Source organism: Micropterus dolomieu, linkage group LG11 (assembly GCF_021292245.1).
Source record: "Micropterus dolomieu isolate WLL.071019.BEF.003 ecotype Adirondacks linkage group LG11, ASM2129224v1, whole genome shotgun sequence".
Classification (NCBI taxonomy): domain Eukaryota; kingdom Metazoa; phylum Chordata; class Actinopteri; order Centrarchiformes; family Centrarchidae; genus Micropterus; species Micropterus dolomieu.
This window is the reverse complement of record NC_060160.1, coordinates 13,197,374-13,214,348: the sequence shown is the minus strand read 5'-3', so window position 1 is coordinate 13,214,348 and position 16,975 is coordinate 13,197,374. Positions and strand designations below refer to the sequence as shown.

Below are 16,975 nucleotides of genomic sequence, written 5' to 3'. Positions count from 1 at the left end.
TGTGTGTGTGTGTGTGTGTGTGTGTGTGTGTGTGTGTGTGTGTTGATGGTACCTCATTCATGAGTCCCTTGCCAGGCCACTGTGTTGAGATTTAGTGAAGATGCAGATCTGACAAGACAGATTAATCTGAGAAAAGAAAAGTTGAGAACAAAAAAAAGAAAAACTGTCCTTCCTAATGTTTACACCCGCCATGTGCCCAGATTAATTACAGAAACACACAGGAAGTAGACATCCTGGGACAATGTAGTCATTTGTCTCCCTGAACACACACACACACACACAAACAAAAACACACTCAAGAAAAGATAGCACCATGCTAATGTGACATCTCTCTGTGCCTCTGGGATATGGATGAGATTATATCTGCGTGTGTGTGTGTGTGTGTGTGTGTGTGTGTGTGTGGAAGTCATATAGCAGGAAGTTCATTACCGCCTTGCCGCTCAGTGTGAGGTCACCCGGCACAGAGCGGCTCACCGGGACCTGACATGCTAGGAGCTCAGCCTGAGGGGAAACACACCCAGTATGGAAGCACATCCATAACAGCAGATTTAACACCAACATAAAAGTATAGATCTGGAAACAAATAATCCCAGAATGACTTAACTGTATATTTGTATACATTATTAAAACTCCCTGTATTATTAGATATCTTCATTGTGGCCATGTACACCTGCAGATGAAGAGTTTTGTTTAAATTACTTATTACTAAATGATTCAATTTAAACAACTTTGTTTTATAATTATTAAAACTGTAAATCTACTACTGAAACTCACTGCTTAACTCGAGCATTTGCACACTGTCTTTATCACATGCATGACAAAAGTGAAACTAATAAAAAATCTCCTGTGGAGTTATAAATCCATCCCGGTGTTGGAGCTTTTTTATTTTCTGACTTGAAAAAAGTGGGGGAAAGCACCTCCTATATTTGAATTGGTTGAATTTATCTGTATAGCCGAGGTAGTGCTCTGGGATTATGTGGTGTTGGAGAGCTCTACTCCACTGGAGTCGGGATGAGGTGTGTGTGTGTGTGTGTGTGAGATTGCGCGCTGGGCCAGAGAGCAGCGAGACACAGGTGTATTAAATTGGGTCAGCGTTTTCATTTCCCAGGGTGAACACACACATAGACACACACTAACAGAATTGTGCAATTTCAAAGTGAACCCTGACACAAACACACCTGCACATGCTATGCATAAGAATACACACACACACAGTATGTGTGCACATTACCATTTCCCAGATAAGTAGGATTAGGAGTTATTCTTGCATCTAGACAAAGATTCTCAGCCTGAATCAGATGCAAGAAAATGGAGTGCAGTTGTTTTGTATGGCTCCTTTTGTGACTGCGTTTTTGTTTATGTATGAATGTGAGGAAATACTGTTTACACAGTTGCCATATACAGGGTTCAAACCACCAGGGGAGCGGGGTTTCGAGGAAGGTCAACTCTCTTCAAAGAGCCGGAGCCTCTGTAAAAAGAATGAATTCTATATACTTCTGGCTTTTGGAATGACCACCTTTCTTGATGTTCACAGTCACATCATTGAAGTCTATTTTGAAATCATGAAAGCCGTTCTGTTACAGCAACAACAATAACAGAAGAACGCAGTAAGAACGTACAGTACAACAAAAGGCACAAAACACACTGAAACATTGAAATGGATGAAAAGCAGTGCAGAGCTAGCGTGCATGCTGCTAGACAGGCAAGACAAAATTTTCTACTTTAGCAGTGATACATTAGCCTAGAGACAACTAATAACAACTAACTATCATGAATACAAGCACCAGTTTAGCTATAAACATAAGCTTATTAACAGTGGTTTGCTCTTCTGCGACAAATTTGAAAATATTAATTTAAGTGCTTATAGTTCAATAAACATAACAGCAAGCAGTACTGCACATAGCACCTCCTGAATGTCATGGTATTTTATACACTGAGTAATGAAGCTAGCAGAAATTTCTATTTATACTGCCTAGCTAAACATAGCTTACCTGAGTTCCTGTAGATTGCTTCCTTGGGTGATTTTATAACTTTTCTTATGCTTCGGACTAAATAGTGTTGTTAAATTAAGCTTTATCACACATATTCATGCACTGGTGGAACAGCCACCAGGAGCAATTCAGGGTTCAGTATCAAGGACACTTCAACATGCAGCCTGGATGAGCTGGGGATTGAACCGCTGACCTTCCAATTCCTCTACCTCCTCAGCCACAGTTGCCCAAGAAGCACAGGTGGAGCTAATTAATGTCTTTAATAAGTGCATCATTCAGTTTATGCCCTTCACTACCAGGGTCCTTGTGCATGCAGGCTCATGGTATTGCTTACTGGGACACTAAAATGAAGCAAAGAGATCGTTAGTGTTGTAAGCTACAGCTGTGTTTTTTCAGCTATGACAGCTGTGAATACTGACTTAGGGCTGGGAAAGGGCTGAGAAAGGAAATACAAGTAAAGATGCACAAATGCTGGAAAACATCTAAACTGATGTCCGAAGACTTAAGAGCAACTTAACCTGTCTTAACTGTAAGTTAAGTGTTGTCTCAAAGCTGCAATAATATAGCTAATGTCTCTAGTAAAGTTTGTGTTATAGAGAAGTTTGGTTTGTCACCTTTAATACAGATCGAGGTACCAGAAAAGTTTTGGAAGTACATACTAAATTTCAACATTTAGTCGTGGTGGTTGCCTCTTGCAAATAGCTTCAGATGGGGAGCCATTTTGTGTGATGAAAGGGAAGAGTTTTGGACTAGAAGATGTTTCACATGCTGACATTTAAACTGACTCTGACTGTTGATGTCAGTTAACTCACTGTGTTGACGCTTTTCCCCAGTCACAGAAATTTTCCTGTCGCCAAAAATCCCTTACATATATTTACCACAGTGCAGCTGATGTAACCTGATATTTCTTGGTTGACAGACGCAACTTATATTTTCACTGAATTTAGCTTGCGATGAATGCCGTGTGCAGCACATCAGTTTTTTGAGGTTTTTTTTTTTGAGTTATTGTACAACTGTTGTGAGTGGGGGACATGCAGGCGGTTAGCACATAAAGAGACAGACTTGACAGAAGACATCACACACACACACCTGTTAGACATTCTCTGTCAGCATTAGGTGCCACAGCAGGCCTGCAGTATTCACACCTGTCTAAATCACTCAACTCAAAAAAACCCACAAAAGCAGTGGGACGGCCTGCTAGACAGGTGAGGAAGATTCATCGTTTTGTCCAAGCTGGAATGACGTGACTGATGGTTGGACGATTTGACTTCTTACAGTGACGTTTGTGTGACAGGGAGGATATGAGGGACCAGGAAAAAAGTCACCTGACTTGTGTAGCTAGTCATGGTTACAGACAAATCATATTTGCTGGTACTTCTGAACCAGCAGATAATGAGATATTAGCCACCAACACTGACATATTATTTTTAGCTATCAAAGAGCAGAAAATGTTCTCAAAAGCTTTTACTTGGAAAGAGATTCTTTTTGAGGACATAATCACCTGTGCTTTACAGATTTTGTTAGATTCCTGAAGGAGAAATAACTTCTTTAGCCACAAAATAAATAAAACTGTTGTTCTCCCCTCTACTGTCTGTCTCGAACACACTTACTCACAACACACACAAAATCCAGCTGCTAGATTGTGTCACAGGTGCCCAAAGAACTATAGTTTCATTCATCAATCTGAGCTTGAAACCAGCAACTGTGCACTCACACACACACACACACACAGCATGACACAGAGAAAGAAACAGCTGCACTCTGATGAATGCCCTATATTCATTCCACAGGAAGCTGGTTCATCTGTCACTACTGATGCAACCCTTCCACCCTATCCCTCCAAAACCCACACATGCGCACACACAAACTCCAGTTCTCTTTCTCTGATTAGTCTCCCAGCTGGTCTCTGTGACAAATGCTCCTTTGATGCATCTTCCCGGGGGCCAAAGCCACCATTAGCACCCTCCACCAACCAGCCTCCTCACTTTCACGTCTCCGCTCTCTTCTCACTCCCTGCTTCCTGCATGACATTAAAGTAACTTCCAGCAGCCCCCTCGCGGACCCACTGTCCCAGTCAGCAACAGCCCTGTCCTCCTCCTCAGCAAGAGGATGGGCGGAAAGTGGGCAGCAGAGAGAGGATTTGTCCCTGTCGTTTGGACTTTCTCCCGCTGCAGAGTTGCCAGTTTGAGGCGTAATGAGACGTCCACTTTAAAGTCCTTTGTTTTTATTACTGCGTCAAATAAAGAAGTGGGAATCCAATTGTGACTGTACAGCCACACCACTGGCTCATTTCACCTCATCACAGGTCATAAGTTATCAGGAAGCCCATAGGAGTTGTATACTGGTGTAAATGGGAAGAAACTGGAGCACTGACTCATCAGTTTGGAAAGGAAGAAAGTGACAATTACCAGCAGAACGGGCAATTTGCCATTACTTTCATTGCAGGCTTAAGAATGCTGTTGCCGCCGTAGGCACATTTACGCACACTCCCCGAGTAACCCAGAGTTGGCACGATGTGTTTGATAATCTGGGTAAATGTCTGGGAGGATGTGCGGTAGCCTATGGTCTGTTACTGACACAATATAAGAGAAGAAAAATGAGTGTTTGTTTTGATGTATTTAATTTTCCACCATGAGCTGACTGTGTATAGAAACACCAATTTGCATTCAGTTGGGCATATGTGCAGAATCAAAATGAAGACGAGAAACCAGATTAAAGGTAAAAGTATACATTCTTGTTGTTGTTCTGTTAATGGATCCAGGCTTCTGTTTTCAGCCTTAATGTAAAGACAATGGTGTTGAGATGACAGCAGCCAACAGTTAAGACTCTCCGGTATACACATTAGGTGTAGCATTTCTTATTGTGGGAAATATACAGGGTACTAATCGACTAGTTTGACCACAACTACGGATGTAAATTAAATTACGTATTTTTAATACATCTTGTCGGTTCGTCATTGATTGGGGTCCCACAGTCCTCACAATTGTATGTGTGAAAATGACTGCATATCAGTATCACCTGACCGTATCAGAATAAGCAAATGTATTGAAGTAGCAACGATTTGCTTAGCCACAAATCGAGCTTGCACCTTTGATCAATCAGAATCGGATTTATTGCCAGGTACATTTTCACATACGAAGAATTTGCCTTGGTATGAATTGGTGCTTACAGTACACATAAAACATAAATAGTAATAAATATATAAGAAGTAAAAAAAAGTATACAAAAAATACAATAATACTATAATACAATGCTGACAAGTATGTGCAAAAGTTGGCAACATGAGCATAAAATACAGTTGAGCGTTGTTGTAGTGTTGGGTCAGGAGAGTGTATGAGTGTGTGTAAGTTTGGGGAGGGGGGCATGAGAGTCACTGACAGCGGGGACCCGGGCCTTGTTGAGGAAGCCCACTGCCGTCGGAAAGAAACTACACCTAACTAATTAAGGTGATAAAATAAAGCACTGTTGTTTATCCAAATAAGGAACTGATTCATGTTTTCTCTGTTTCTTTGGCCTGGTATGAACAAATATTTATTCCTTTTGTTTGCCAAAACGTATTTCAGACAAATGTTATCATACATAGTGATGTTACTCATGCTTAGGGTCACTTACAGCCCAGAGGGGTCAAAACTCCCTATTAGACCTCTTCTGAATAAACTGCTATGAAAGCACCAATGGCAGAAATCCAAATAGATTTGAGATGTAGAGTACATGAAAATCCAATAAAATTAGGAAAACTCAGAAAGTGATGAGTGTATTTTGTGTGCTGTTAAAGAAACTCCCACAAGAACAACAGGGTTAAACAGATCAGTCTGAGCTCAATCACTTTTATTATATTGGTGGAGGCTTGAAACACTGGATTTTAAATAGCATTTGAGAATCTCATTATTGGAACACTGTAAGAAACATTTTGACTGATGTATGACATTTGATGACTATAATGTTGCCATTTATACTTACTGAGCATGTAACTACAACTCAGTATGACGTGCAGCTTTGAGTGAGGTTGACCTCTGATGAGTTCTCTGTGAGCAGGAACAACACACTGACACATCGCTGTGTGTCATCAGCCTTTATCAAAAATACATCTGTCTCTAAATAGTGGCAGTGTTCAGTTTGCAGGACAAGTGTGAACTTTTAACCTGATGCCACAACTCCTCATGTCATCTGTCATGCAAGTTCGCTGGAGGTGCAAAACGATTGACTAGACTAGATCAGAGTGAAATACCAAGGATTAATGTGCCACTTGTTCCTCAGCCCAGACGTTTGAAATAACTTCAATCACAAATGGATTTGACCGCTAAATACCATCTCCAGAGTGAAAGCTTTTGCTGTGACCCTGGCAGAAGGTTAACAATTCACCAACACAGTAAAATCTAAAGAGAGGGCATGATCTCACTTTGAGGGGCTTAGGCAAGAGTTATTTTGCCAGCATTGAACTTTCACATTTTATTTCCTGCAAATGTGGCGCACCTACCTTTTAAACGCCCAAAAAATCACAGCAAATCCAAAGAAAATGATGTCACCGATAAAGAAGCAGAGCGCAGAGGCAAAGGACCAGTCCAGGTAGATCAGTCAGAAGGAAGCTTGTAAATATGGTTCTTTATTGCACACATGACATTTGTTTTCCTTTTTTGTCCTTTTTGGCGTGAGCAACAAAAACTGGCATTACATGTTTTACACCCTATTCAAAATTCTCAGTCTAACCCTCTATAAAACAAGGTAACACAAAACAAAATAAAGGCTACTTCACATAAAAACGTACAACTCCACAAAAAAAAGAAAAAAAAATCTCAGATTTTAGTGCACCACTACATGGATGAGGAACCTACAGTATATACCATACTAGTATAATTTTAGGAAAGAAATTGCATTATACTTTTTAATGCATGTTTATCACAGTCAAAACAATATTCCAGTGGGGCTTACTGTATTTTGTATTTTGGTAGCATTTGCCCTTTAACCACCTGAGTGCTACATCGCTGAGACCAATACTGATTGGTTAACCTGCCGTTTAACTCATTGGAGGAATGTTTGTTAAACAGAAGAAAAATAAAAGACTGACAGGTGAAAAGGGTGGTTAGTAGATAAATACACTGAATGCCCTGCGACAGATTTGGAAAGGCACTGAGAACTCGGCCAGAGATGGCAGCAGAACGCAGACGTTTACCGCTTACTGTGGTCCAGTCAGGAATATAAAAATCTCACTTCATCAAATTCAAAACAGGTGGGAAACGCCTGTGATCAAATTCCCAATTTGTTGTCAAACTTTCCCAGTTTCTATTTTAAATAAAGTATGTACAAAAAAAGCGTGGACATTTTGTTTTTTGTGCCCAAAAAGAAAAACGCTTTTGGCAAGATACAGTACAAAAATATCAAATTTTCCAATCTCAGGGGACAAAAGGCACTCTAACTCACAGATGCAAAAGTTTAGGCAGTGTTTATAATACATGTTGTGCTCTGGAAAAAATAACATGACACTTGATGTTTTTTTTTCCCCCCCCCATCAGTCTGGTGGTTGAGACGAGCCATGGACAACCTCTCCGACATATCAAAAGGAAAAGGTTTGTGACAGCATAAATATCTCTGCTAATGGACGGATTTTAGCTCAAGTTGCTCATTATGGCACAAAGAAGCCAATCGAGAATATTAAAAGACTGATCGTACATCAATAAATAAGCTTATGGCTCATAATACCAGATGTGTAAAAGAGGGAAAACAATTTGGACTGGCTGCCAGTAATCCAATCTCTGTCTCTACTTGCTGGTGTACAAGCAGGTGTTATAGGCGAAAACACCCGTTTTCAGATCAAAGACAAAATGTTAATTCCAGAGAAGAGAAATGTTAAGTTTGATGTTAGACACTTTTAATCCTTGTTCTTTGCTTGCTGAGACACGAAGACAACTGTAGCAGTTTAAGGCCAAGTTGTTTTTGTTGTGCAGATTTAAAAAAAGGAGAGAAATAAAAGAAGAAATAAATGTGGAGGCATCACTCAGTGGGTTAAAGTAATAATCAGGATTAATGAAGTTAATCTTTTGCTTGTGTGTCAGTGTGGATACCTTGAATTAGTGGAGGAGGAAGAAAGCTGAATAGAGAGAAGAGAGCTGAATGAACCCGGTGATGAGTGCACTGACACAAGTAGTAGAATGAACAACACACACTGGCAGTGTTTCAGACAAAAAAAAAATACTTCCCCCAAAAAACAATAAATACTAGCTAGCTGAAAGGGATATCAGCAATTTATGCTGGAAGGAATAGTAAGGTTGTTTTGATCCCAAAAGTACTTCATATTGGCATGGTGTACTGGTGTGTGTCTAAGCATTATTGCCCAGTATTAGCAGTTATATCAATAAGCCAAACGGGGAGAAGTGCTCACCAAACAGACAACAGCTGGTGATAACTGTAATGCTGCTATCCAAGCATAACAAGCCATGGAAGCAATGGAGAAGGGGGAGAAAAAAAGGACAGCTTTAGACTATCACACAACTGTCATCTATGAATTTGCTTGTTGCATGTGTGCTGATGAGATGTCCTGCTCTACATAATTCACAGTAAAATTAATCCTTTTGAGATGACCAACGGGCAGTATTTTTGCACAGATTATCCTGCACTAACTAATGGTTTGAGACGACATGCGGAAAACGAAGAGTTTTATCTTAAGGGATTAGGTTTTAGCCATTGTGTACACACAAATTACCCTTTTAATCAAGAGTGTGCTTTGTTCAAGAGGGAACAGCTCACCCAGAAGTTAACCAGTGTCCTCAAACAACGTGCAGTTTATCCCCCCCACCCCACCCCACACACACACGCTGCGACACTTCCTGTCTCATGAGGGTCAGTGACACAGAAGGACAGGACAGCTAACAAGAGAGTTGTCTCTAACAGAGGCGACGAGACACAGCAGCGGTGTTGGAACTGAGTGGGGAGGGCAAGTATGAAGAGTGTCAGCAGATTTGTCCAGCACAGAGGTGAGAGTGCGTGAGCGGGAGTGAGGGCGACGCGTATCAACTCGTGCAGTTTCCAGTTAGGTTGTGTGTGCGCATGTGTGTTGAGTAATTGCATATAGAGCATATGTGCACAGTTGACTAGTGTTTTGTGTGTGCGCGTTTGTGTAGTGTGCATGTCCAGTCAGTCAGTGAGAGTGGCGGCCAGACACCAGTTTTAATCGTGTTAGTCCGTGAACCAGACCAAGGTAATACATTCATGAATCTGGTTAAAAACACAAGACAAAAATATCAGCAAGTTAGTAAAATTCTTACTAAGAATGTTTTATTAAAATAAATGCCAAGAGGTTAATAAGAAAAATAACAGCATACACCATGAAAACTAAATGCAAGCATGTAAAAATACGTATGACAAGAAAACTAATAAAGTAGCTAATGAGTTAAACAAGCTGGGAATTGGCAAGAAAACAAAATATAACAGGGAAAAGGCAACACTCCCCACAAGAGACAGTTTTCAAGATGTAAAAGAGAAGGGGGGAGGAACAGGGCTGTTTTTGGGGGGGGGGGGGGGGGGGGGGGGGGGGGGGGGGAGTTGCAGTGGGTTTCATAAAATAAAAAAAGCACTCAGAAACATGATTAATATACATATAAAATGAGATTAGAAAAATACATTATAAACCTGTAACAATGGCTGTTAATTACATTATCATACATGTAGTAGGCAGGCCAGAGAGAATACGGTAGGTATAGAGTTAACCTTTCACCTGATGACTTATCCAGCCTTTCACAATGACACAGCATGTTGTAACATTGCAGAAGGAATTTTCTTAATACTGTCAAATGCTGAATAGCCATCTCTTGCTCCACTTTAATATTGCATTTCAATTTAAAATAATAACACTGAAAAAAGAAAAATTCATTGACCTTTCGGTGTAACAGCATGATGAAAAGAGCTATGAATAGAAAAACAAACTGCCAAGGGTAATATTGGGATATAAGAGTTCCTCAATTTAATATTACGAGTTTATTTCACCTTCTAGCAATAAACTGTTGGTTGTTTCAATAACTGAAAACTATTTGGCTGTGAAATGGAGTTGCTTGTTTCATTATCCAGCATTTCATTTATAAATCACGTGATTGTATTGATAGTTTGTTGGCAAATTGACATTGCAAGACATGGACTAGATTGCTTTCAGTTTGCAGCTGTTGAAACAAACGGGCTTAATAACAAAGGGGGTAGGGGGGGCCCTCCCCTTTCATATCTGTTCCCTTGAATGTGATGTATTTTTCTCAGCTCATGATCAACACATGTTCTGGCAGACTACTGCATTGCTATTGGCAGTTCAATTTGTTCTAGGAAGTTAGTCACAGTCACCAAAAATCAAGACAATATTTCATATGATCATTAAAATCTAAAAAAAAAAAAAAAAAGAACAAAACCTGCAACATACAGCAGAGTAAAGGGCCATCAAGTCAAGGAAAAAGAGAAAAAAAGAATTTCAGGAAGACAAAACCATGGCACATATTTTAGCTGGTCAAAACGACTGCTATTCTTTTTGCATAGAATAACTTCGGTAACGCCCCGATATGGTGGGAGATACCCTGCTCAACTATTCAGAGCATGTAACACTAGCCATTCCTCTCTGCGCCATCTTGGTGGGTGCTGGATATTATTGAACACAACTGGAATACTCAGAAAACAGAAACCACTGTTGATAAGGCACTTTGATCATTTTTTTAAAAAACTCTCTAGTTGTCTGTCTTGCTCTGATCCTCGCTGACTTTAAGGGTTACGACTGTTTTGGTCTTCGTCTTCCTTTGCAATCATATCCAAGGTAACAGCACTTTTTCCTCACCCACTCAGTTTTCCCCCCTATACTGTTTTAAATTTTTTTTTAAGTTAATTTTTCTGATTTTGTAACTGCAAGTAAAGTATCAAAAGCTAAAATTGCCAAAAATAGATTTTCTATTTTTTCCTCTTCTCCAGCACCCTGTAAAATTATCTATTTTTTGTTCTCTTCTGTATTTGTATATGCAATGACATATCTATATATATATATATATATATATATATATATATATATATATATATATATATATATATAAATAAAAGACTTATGTATAAAGCAATTTGAACAGGCAGGCATGGCTTTCACATCCTATTTTTTCTTGAGAGAGTCGAACAAAAGATTGTGGGCTCAGGAGTTAAACTATGACCACAGGGAGGTGTGACACATTGTGGATGCGCTTTTGGATGGTGTGTCATGTGTCAAAAATTAATGTTTCATCACTAAAATAATTCTAACTGAGACATGTTTTTTTTTATTTTATTTGCACAGGGGCCCACCTATGTCCCAAGTGATTTTAACTGGGGTTAAAAAAAAAACAAAAAAAAAAAAACACACACTTAAAAATAATTGTAAATGATTAATAATTGCCAAATGTTGAGATGCAAAAATGAAAAATAAACAAAATAAAAGCTCTTTTGGCAATGTGGCTGATGAAACAACTGAATACTGAAGCCAGGTATCATGACAAAAGCATTTATGTACACAACTTCAAAGTGCCCTTCCCTCTAGCGATGTACTGTAATTGAGTAGCATGTTGATTTAGTGTTAATTGCCTGCGTTCGCCTCCTCAAAAACAATATAATGGGTCAAAAATCATCTAACTGACTGGCTTGCTGTTCCAACTGAAGGCAGGCACCACAAATTCACACCTTTCCAAACTGTAAAATCACAAAGAGAGCCCTCTGTGAGACAGATGCATAATTGCAGATATATAATTCATTGAAAAACCCTTTGGCTAAATATGCACACTTAATACTTTTTTTTTTTGTCTTTTTAATCACAGCTCAGTTAACTCATTGAGATATTTTTCTAAATACATCAGGCACTGTATAATGGATGTAGTGTGGATGGGGGCGTAGCAGTGGTCAGTAGCTAATAAGCACTGCTCCAATGTCCCCGAAGCCTCAGCACACCCTACTTTCATTGTAGTATTAATTAAAAACACACGCACGCGCGCACGCACACACACACACACCCCCCCCCACCCCACCCCCCAACCCAAAAAGTGACCCCCCCCCACCCCCCATCTTGCCCTTCATCATTTCTTACTTTCTGCAGCCTGCTTCAAACATCAGATTGCGTTTTGTTTTCCAGAGTTAACCACCTGCCTTTTTTAGCTAGCCAATTTAAGCAAAGCTAATTAGTCAAATATGAACAAACAGCAAAACCAAAATCAAGTGGAGAAAATGACTCTAAAGTAAAGCCAAAAAAAAAAAAAAAAACCAAGACAGAAGAAAAACACATAAATCATTAAAAGCTTCTTTTGCAATCATTTCAGCCATGCTTTTTTTTTAAAAAACAGACAGAAAGCTGTTTGGAGGTGCACACCCAGAATGTGTCAGCTCATAATTACATCTTAGAGCTCAACAACTGCACTACATGTGAAAAATGACAGAAATAAAACAAGTTAATGTGAGTGTATGTTCTCTTTCCTTCCATTTCTTTTTCTCTCCCAATAGGTGGGGCTTGGAACGGGAAGGGAGCAGGTAAGGGCAACCTTTGGGGGGGGGGGGGGGGGGGGGGGGGGGGGGGGGGGGGGGGGGGGGGGGGGGTTATGTCATTACTCTGAAACCAAATGGTTTGCGTCAAATAGATATTCAGCTTCAATTCATACAAGTGAGGTCACCAAATTAGAGCAATTAAAGGAGGGGTGGTGTGGGCAGGTTGGGGTGGGGGTCTTTATTGCTATATAATTCAGTGCAGATTTATGAGTAATACCACAAACGCATCCACCCAGTATATGATTCATGAAGAAAAAGAAAGAGAAAGAATGGGAATTGAACTCAATGAACAGAGGGAAAAATGAATATTACACAACTTTGTTGGGTTTTGTTGTGTTTCTGTGAAGATTCTGCGTTGGTTTCTATTTTTTGTCAGAACGTGTTAGGGTAACTGTACGGGCAGGCGCCTCTCTCTCTCTCTCTCTCTCTCTCTCACTTGCGTCCGAGAGGCTAGCAAAAGGCAATTACCAGTTAACTGATCAGCAGGCAGGCTTGGGGCGGCTCGTCATTGGGTGAAGAGTTCAGAGGTCAGAAGGTCATGTGTTAGTTGCCGGTGGCGGCTAGGTGGTTAGAAACAAAAACAAAACAAACAGAAAAAAAAGATAGAAAGGATATTAGTGTCAGCAAGAAGAGACTGGAATGACATCATTTTAACAATAAAATGAATGCAATCTCTTATGTCGCCCCCTGCTTTTAAGTCCCCTGCCAATGTGAGATGATTGAAACCAGCTAATCTCATTATAATCATGACGTTGTCACGTCATGATCCCAACTACTAAGCCCCCACCCTGAATCAGGTAGCTTGGTGGTTTAATTTAAGCGCACATTGCCCCCAAAACCACAAAACAGAAGCAAAGAGAGGCCGAACAGACAAACAAAATAAGAAAAAAATCTAGTGTTTTAGTGTGTGTCAAGTTGGAGTGCAAGTTACAAACACTGTGATTAGTGATAAGGAGACTTACAATAACTAATGTTATGTGAGCGATAACTGTGACTAGTGGTAAATGTGCAATAAATAGATGAATCGATGTTTTCCGATTCTTTCTCTTTATTTAGCAGTATATTTTTATATAATATAAATATACACAAGAACCATAAATACATTTGATATAAAATGCTCAAATATAAAATGACAGTACCTCATGTACAACTGAAATATTAAAAATGTATTTTAGCTTTATTTCAATCTGTTCGCAATACACTGGAGAAAATGCAAGCTACCTCAGCTTATGTCTGTGCGTGTCTATCTTCTATAGAAAAATAAAATGCAAAATGAATTTAAATTTAAAGGTGAAATGGTGCCTGGTAGCAGCATGGCTACTTGTCTTCTCCCTGCTAGGTCCCTCAGATACAGTATAGAAATGCTTCTCCATTTTCTTTGCTCCTTATGAGCAGAGGAGATAAATCATGTATGGGAACAAGCCTGCCCCATTTTAGGCTCTAATCTCACATCAGAGGAATGTCACTGTACACCTTCAACACTGCCTCCAAAGTACTACCTGTCCTGGCTTCACAGCTGCATGAACCAAAAGCTGTTAAGATCACTTTCGCCTGAGCTTTGACATATACACAGTCGACACATACTGCATATGTTAAGTACTAAATGTAAACAAAATGTGCATACCACAAGCAACCATTTAGCTGGTGTGTGGATGTATGGGGTAGGAAAGGTGGTGGGGGGAAAGGAAAACAAAAAATACAATAAGACAATATACAAATTCTCAACTAAGGCATCGAGGCATAATAATCATTGAAATTCATCAGTCAATAGCAGAGTGTAGCTAAGAGACTAAACTGACCTCTGTCAGCGGTCACAATCCTTTGGTAAGGATGGACCCGCGTGTCATGCCGTCTCACTTTAGTAGCCATTGCACCTAGATTGTAACAGGTCCACAAGGTTAGAAACCATTCACTTTGAGCAGGGGAAAAACAGTCATCTTTTACAGTAATAACATTCACATTTTTAACTGTTATTATAATGCTTAGATAATACAATACACAGAATAGCAACATAATACAGATTATAGTACATATACACACACACCACACATATCTTCTTTTTTTACGTGTAGAAAAATGCAGTAGACAAAAATAATACATCTATTTGGAATTATAACTTGGTATGTAAAAAATGCATAACTTAAGTAATAAAATTCCACAGTGCTCAAGAGTTATATGGAGGACTCTTTAAAAAGGGGGGCAGGTAAGGGGTACAGACTCCTGGGCTGTCTGTAAAAATAATGTGATTCTTCCTCTGGGATCCAGAGGGGGATTGAGAGAAATTTGTCTCTTTATTTTGAAAGGTGAGGAAATCTAATACAGCTCTGATGGTAATTGAATAGTGCCAGACACCACCTGCCTCTCTCCCTCTCTTTCATTTTCTCTTTCCCTCTTTCACCATCTCTCTCCAGGTCAATCTGTTCACTGCCGGCATAGGCTGTCATTCTCCTCCTATTTTTGTAACAACTGATTTCTTCCTACCACATTACTGGATACTGCCTTGGATACATGACGCAAACAAGCTGCTGTGCAAGTATTACAAAAATGAAATGCATGCCGGAATTAAGATTCCGGCATTTAAGAAAGCCCTCCCAGAGGAAGAGGGGACATGTGAAGTAAGTTTTAAAATTCAACATGGATTCTGTTCCTTGTCAAGTTAAAAGCGAGTTTTGCCTTTTGACTACACAGACACCTACGCTACTCTGAAGCAGCAAATGGCCTGACATTTCCTTATTCTAAGAGAAGCCAGTGGTGGCCAGATACAGTAGCGCGGGCAGCTGAGCCAAGTGCATGAGTGTGTGAGAGTGTGAAGAGTGTGTTCCACAGGGCCCTGTGTTGCTGAAGGCACCAATCGATAGTGTGAGTAAATAAAATGCACTAAGCTGGTGTAACCCTGCAAGTTAAAGAGAGAAAAGCCAGTCAGCTACCCCTGTCTGTTCTACACATGACTCCCAGAGGCGCCTCAAAAACACAGGTCAGCTAAAATCACACTTGTGTCTGCCGCTGCCAGATGATGCAGAGGACAATGTTAAAGGAGTACTGTGCCAAATTATAGCTGGAAAGCAACTCATAGAGGCCTCTTCTGTCTTGAAGTGGGAAGCAGCTTTGCTTTTGTTAACTACAGCCTCAATACAACATATGGTCTTCATATCAGACTCTTTCATCAGTAGATGTTCAGTTGTCTCTTTGGTAGCAGATGTGTTGAGCTTAAAGCACCACTGAGAATGAATATTATATATAGACCTTCATTTTGAACTGTACTCCTGACACAGAAACTAAGGGGAACGTCAGGTATTAGCACAGAGCTTAAGTTCAAGAGGGGTGAAGCTAAGACAATGGGGAGAGGGGAAGGAGAAGAAAAAAGGGAAGACTGGAGGAATTTAATGAACATCCCCAGTGGGAGTGAGAGAGGGACTACAGGCATCAAGGCCTGCCTGCAGAGAACAGCACAGAGAAATGATTTCAAAAGCTGCAGAAATCCGAGGGGATCTGCCGCCAGACTGAATATGCCTCCAGGCCAGTGCATGAAAGGGTTAGAGAGCAGGCTGCGTGTATGTGAGCGTGTTCTGTCAGCATGCCTCATTTCACACTGAGGCAAGTCCTCCTATATAAACCTTGCAGAAAAGAGGCAAACCTGAGAGCATAACTGTTTGGGCGAGAGCGTAACTAAAACAGTGAAGTAACCTTAGCCGAAATTATAAAGAAAACTTTCCAAGAGCCTAGCCCTCACAAGGTAATTTCTGCCCCCTTTTGCCATTTTAATACAGTGTCCATATGAGCCACAAAGCTGGTCATCCTATTACCACGAGCTTCACCAGCACATCCACTCTGTGAGTTTGTCTGTTTTTGATCCTCAGGTGGACACGACATATTTACCTTTCAACAAGTCCTGACTGTGGCTCATGGAAGCCGCGTCCAGCACCCCTCCGGGGTAAAACAAGCTGCCCTCATGTCCAGGCTGGCTAAAGTTGGCCGCTGTACCTGCTGCACCCATGCATCCCCAGGCTCTCTTACCTAGAACCCCACTGTGCTCGATGGGGTACTCCAGCAGGGAGGTGGGTGCCAGGGCGTAAGGGTAGTCATATGGGGAGGTGTAGATAAGCCCGCCATCCGGTGTGGGAGGCACCAGGGTGGGGGTGCCATTGGGCAGCATGGCAGCCATCTGAGTGGGCCGGATGAGGTTCATGATGGGGGCCCCAGCTGGTGTTGGGGGCCGGAGTGCCTGGGGAGGCAACACCTGACCCGTGGGGGCCGCTATGAGACGGGGGCCCTGAGCGGCTGCTGCCGCCGCTGCAAGAGAGAATGCAAGGGTGGCTGCCATAAGCAAGAGAGCGAAGGACAGGAGTAGAAAGAAAGGAAGAGGACAAAAGATAAAGTGTCGTGTGGTTGATCATAATCACAGATGAACAGTGAAGGGTGAAAATACAAAAGGAGGGAAAAAAGAGGGAATGGGAAGTGGCAGGTCGGGG

At 40.8% G+C, this 16,975-nt stretch overlaps 1 protein-coding gene across 10 annotated transcripts in view; it reads right to left on the bottom strand.

Moving 5' to 3' along the window:
- Positions 1 to 9,238: 9,238 nt before the first annotated feature.
- The window catches only part of qkia (QKI, KH domain containing, RNA binding a), an 80,532-nt gene continuing 72,795 nt past the window's right edge, over positions 9,239 to 16,975 (bottom strand). Inside the window, exons 6-9 of one of the 10 annotated variants that reach the window (XR_006827197.1) lie at positions 16,383 to 16,820; positions 14,306 to 14,380; positions 12,975 to 13,066; positions 9,239 to 11,663 (exon numbers count right to left, since the gene is read on the bottom strand). Coding sequence is in view for 9 of the 10 variants with exons in the window: in XM_046063150.1 (XP_045919106.1) it covers positions 14,271 to 14,380; positions 16,383 to 16,820 (548 nt within the window). In the remaining variant the exon portion in view is untranslated. Of the gene's footprint in view, positions 11,664 to 12,557; positions 13,067 to 13,109; positions 14,381 to 16,382; positions 16,821 to 16,975 lie in introns of those variants that run through there. The other 9 variants (XM_046063151.1, XM_046063157.1, XM_046063156.1 and 6 more) reach the window with 9 other exon arrangements.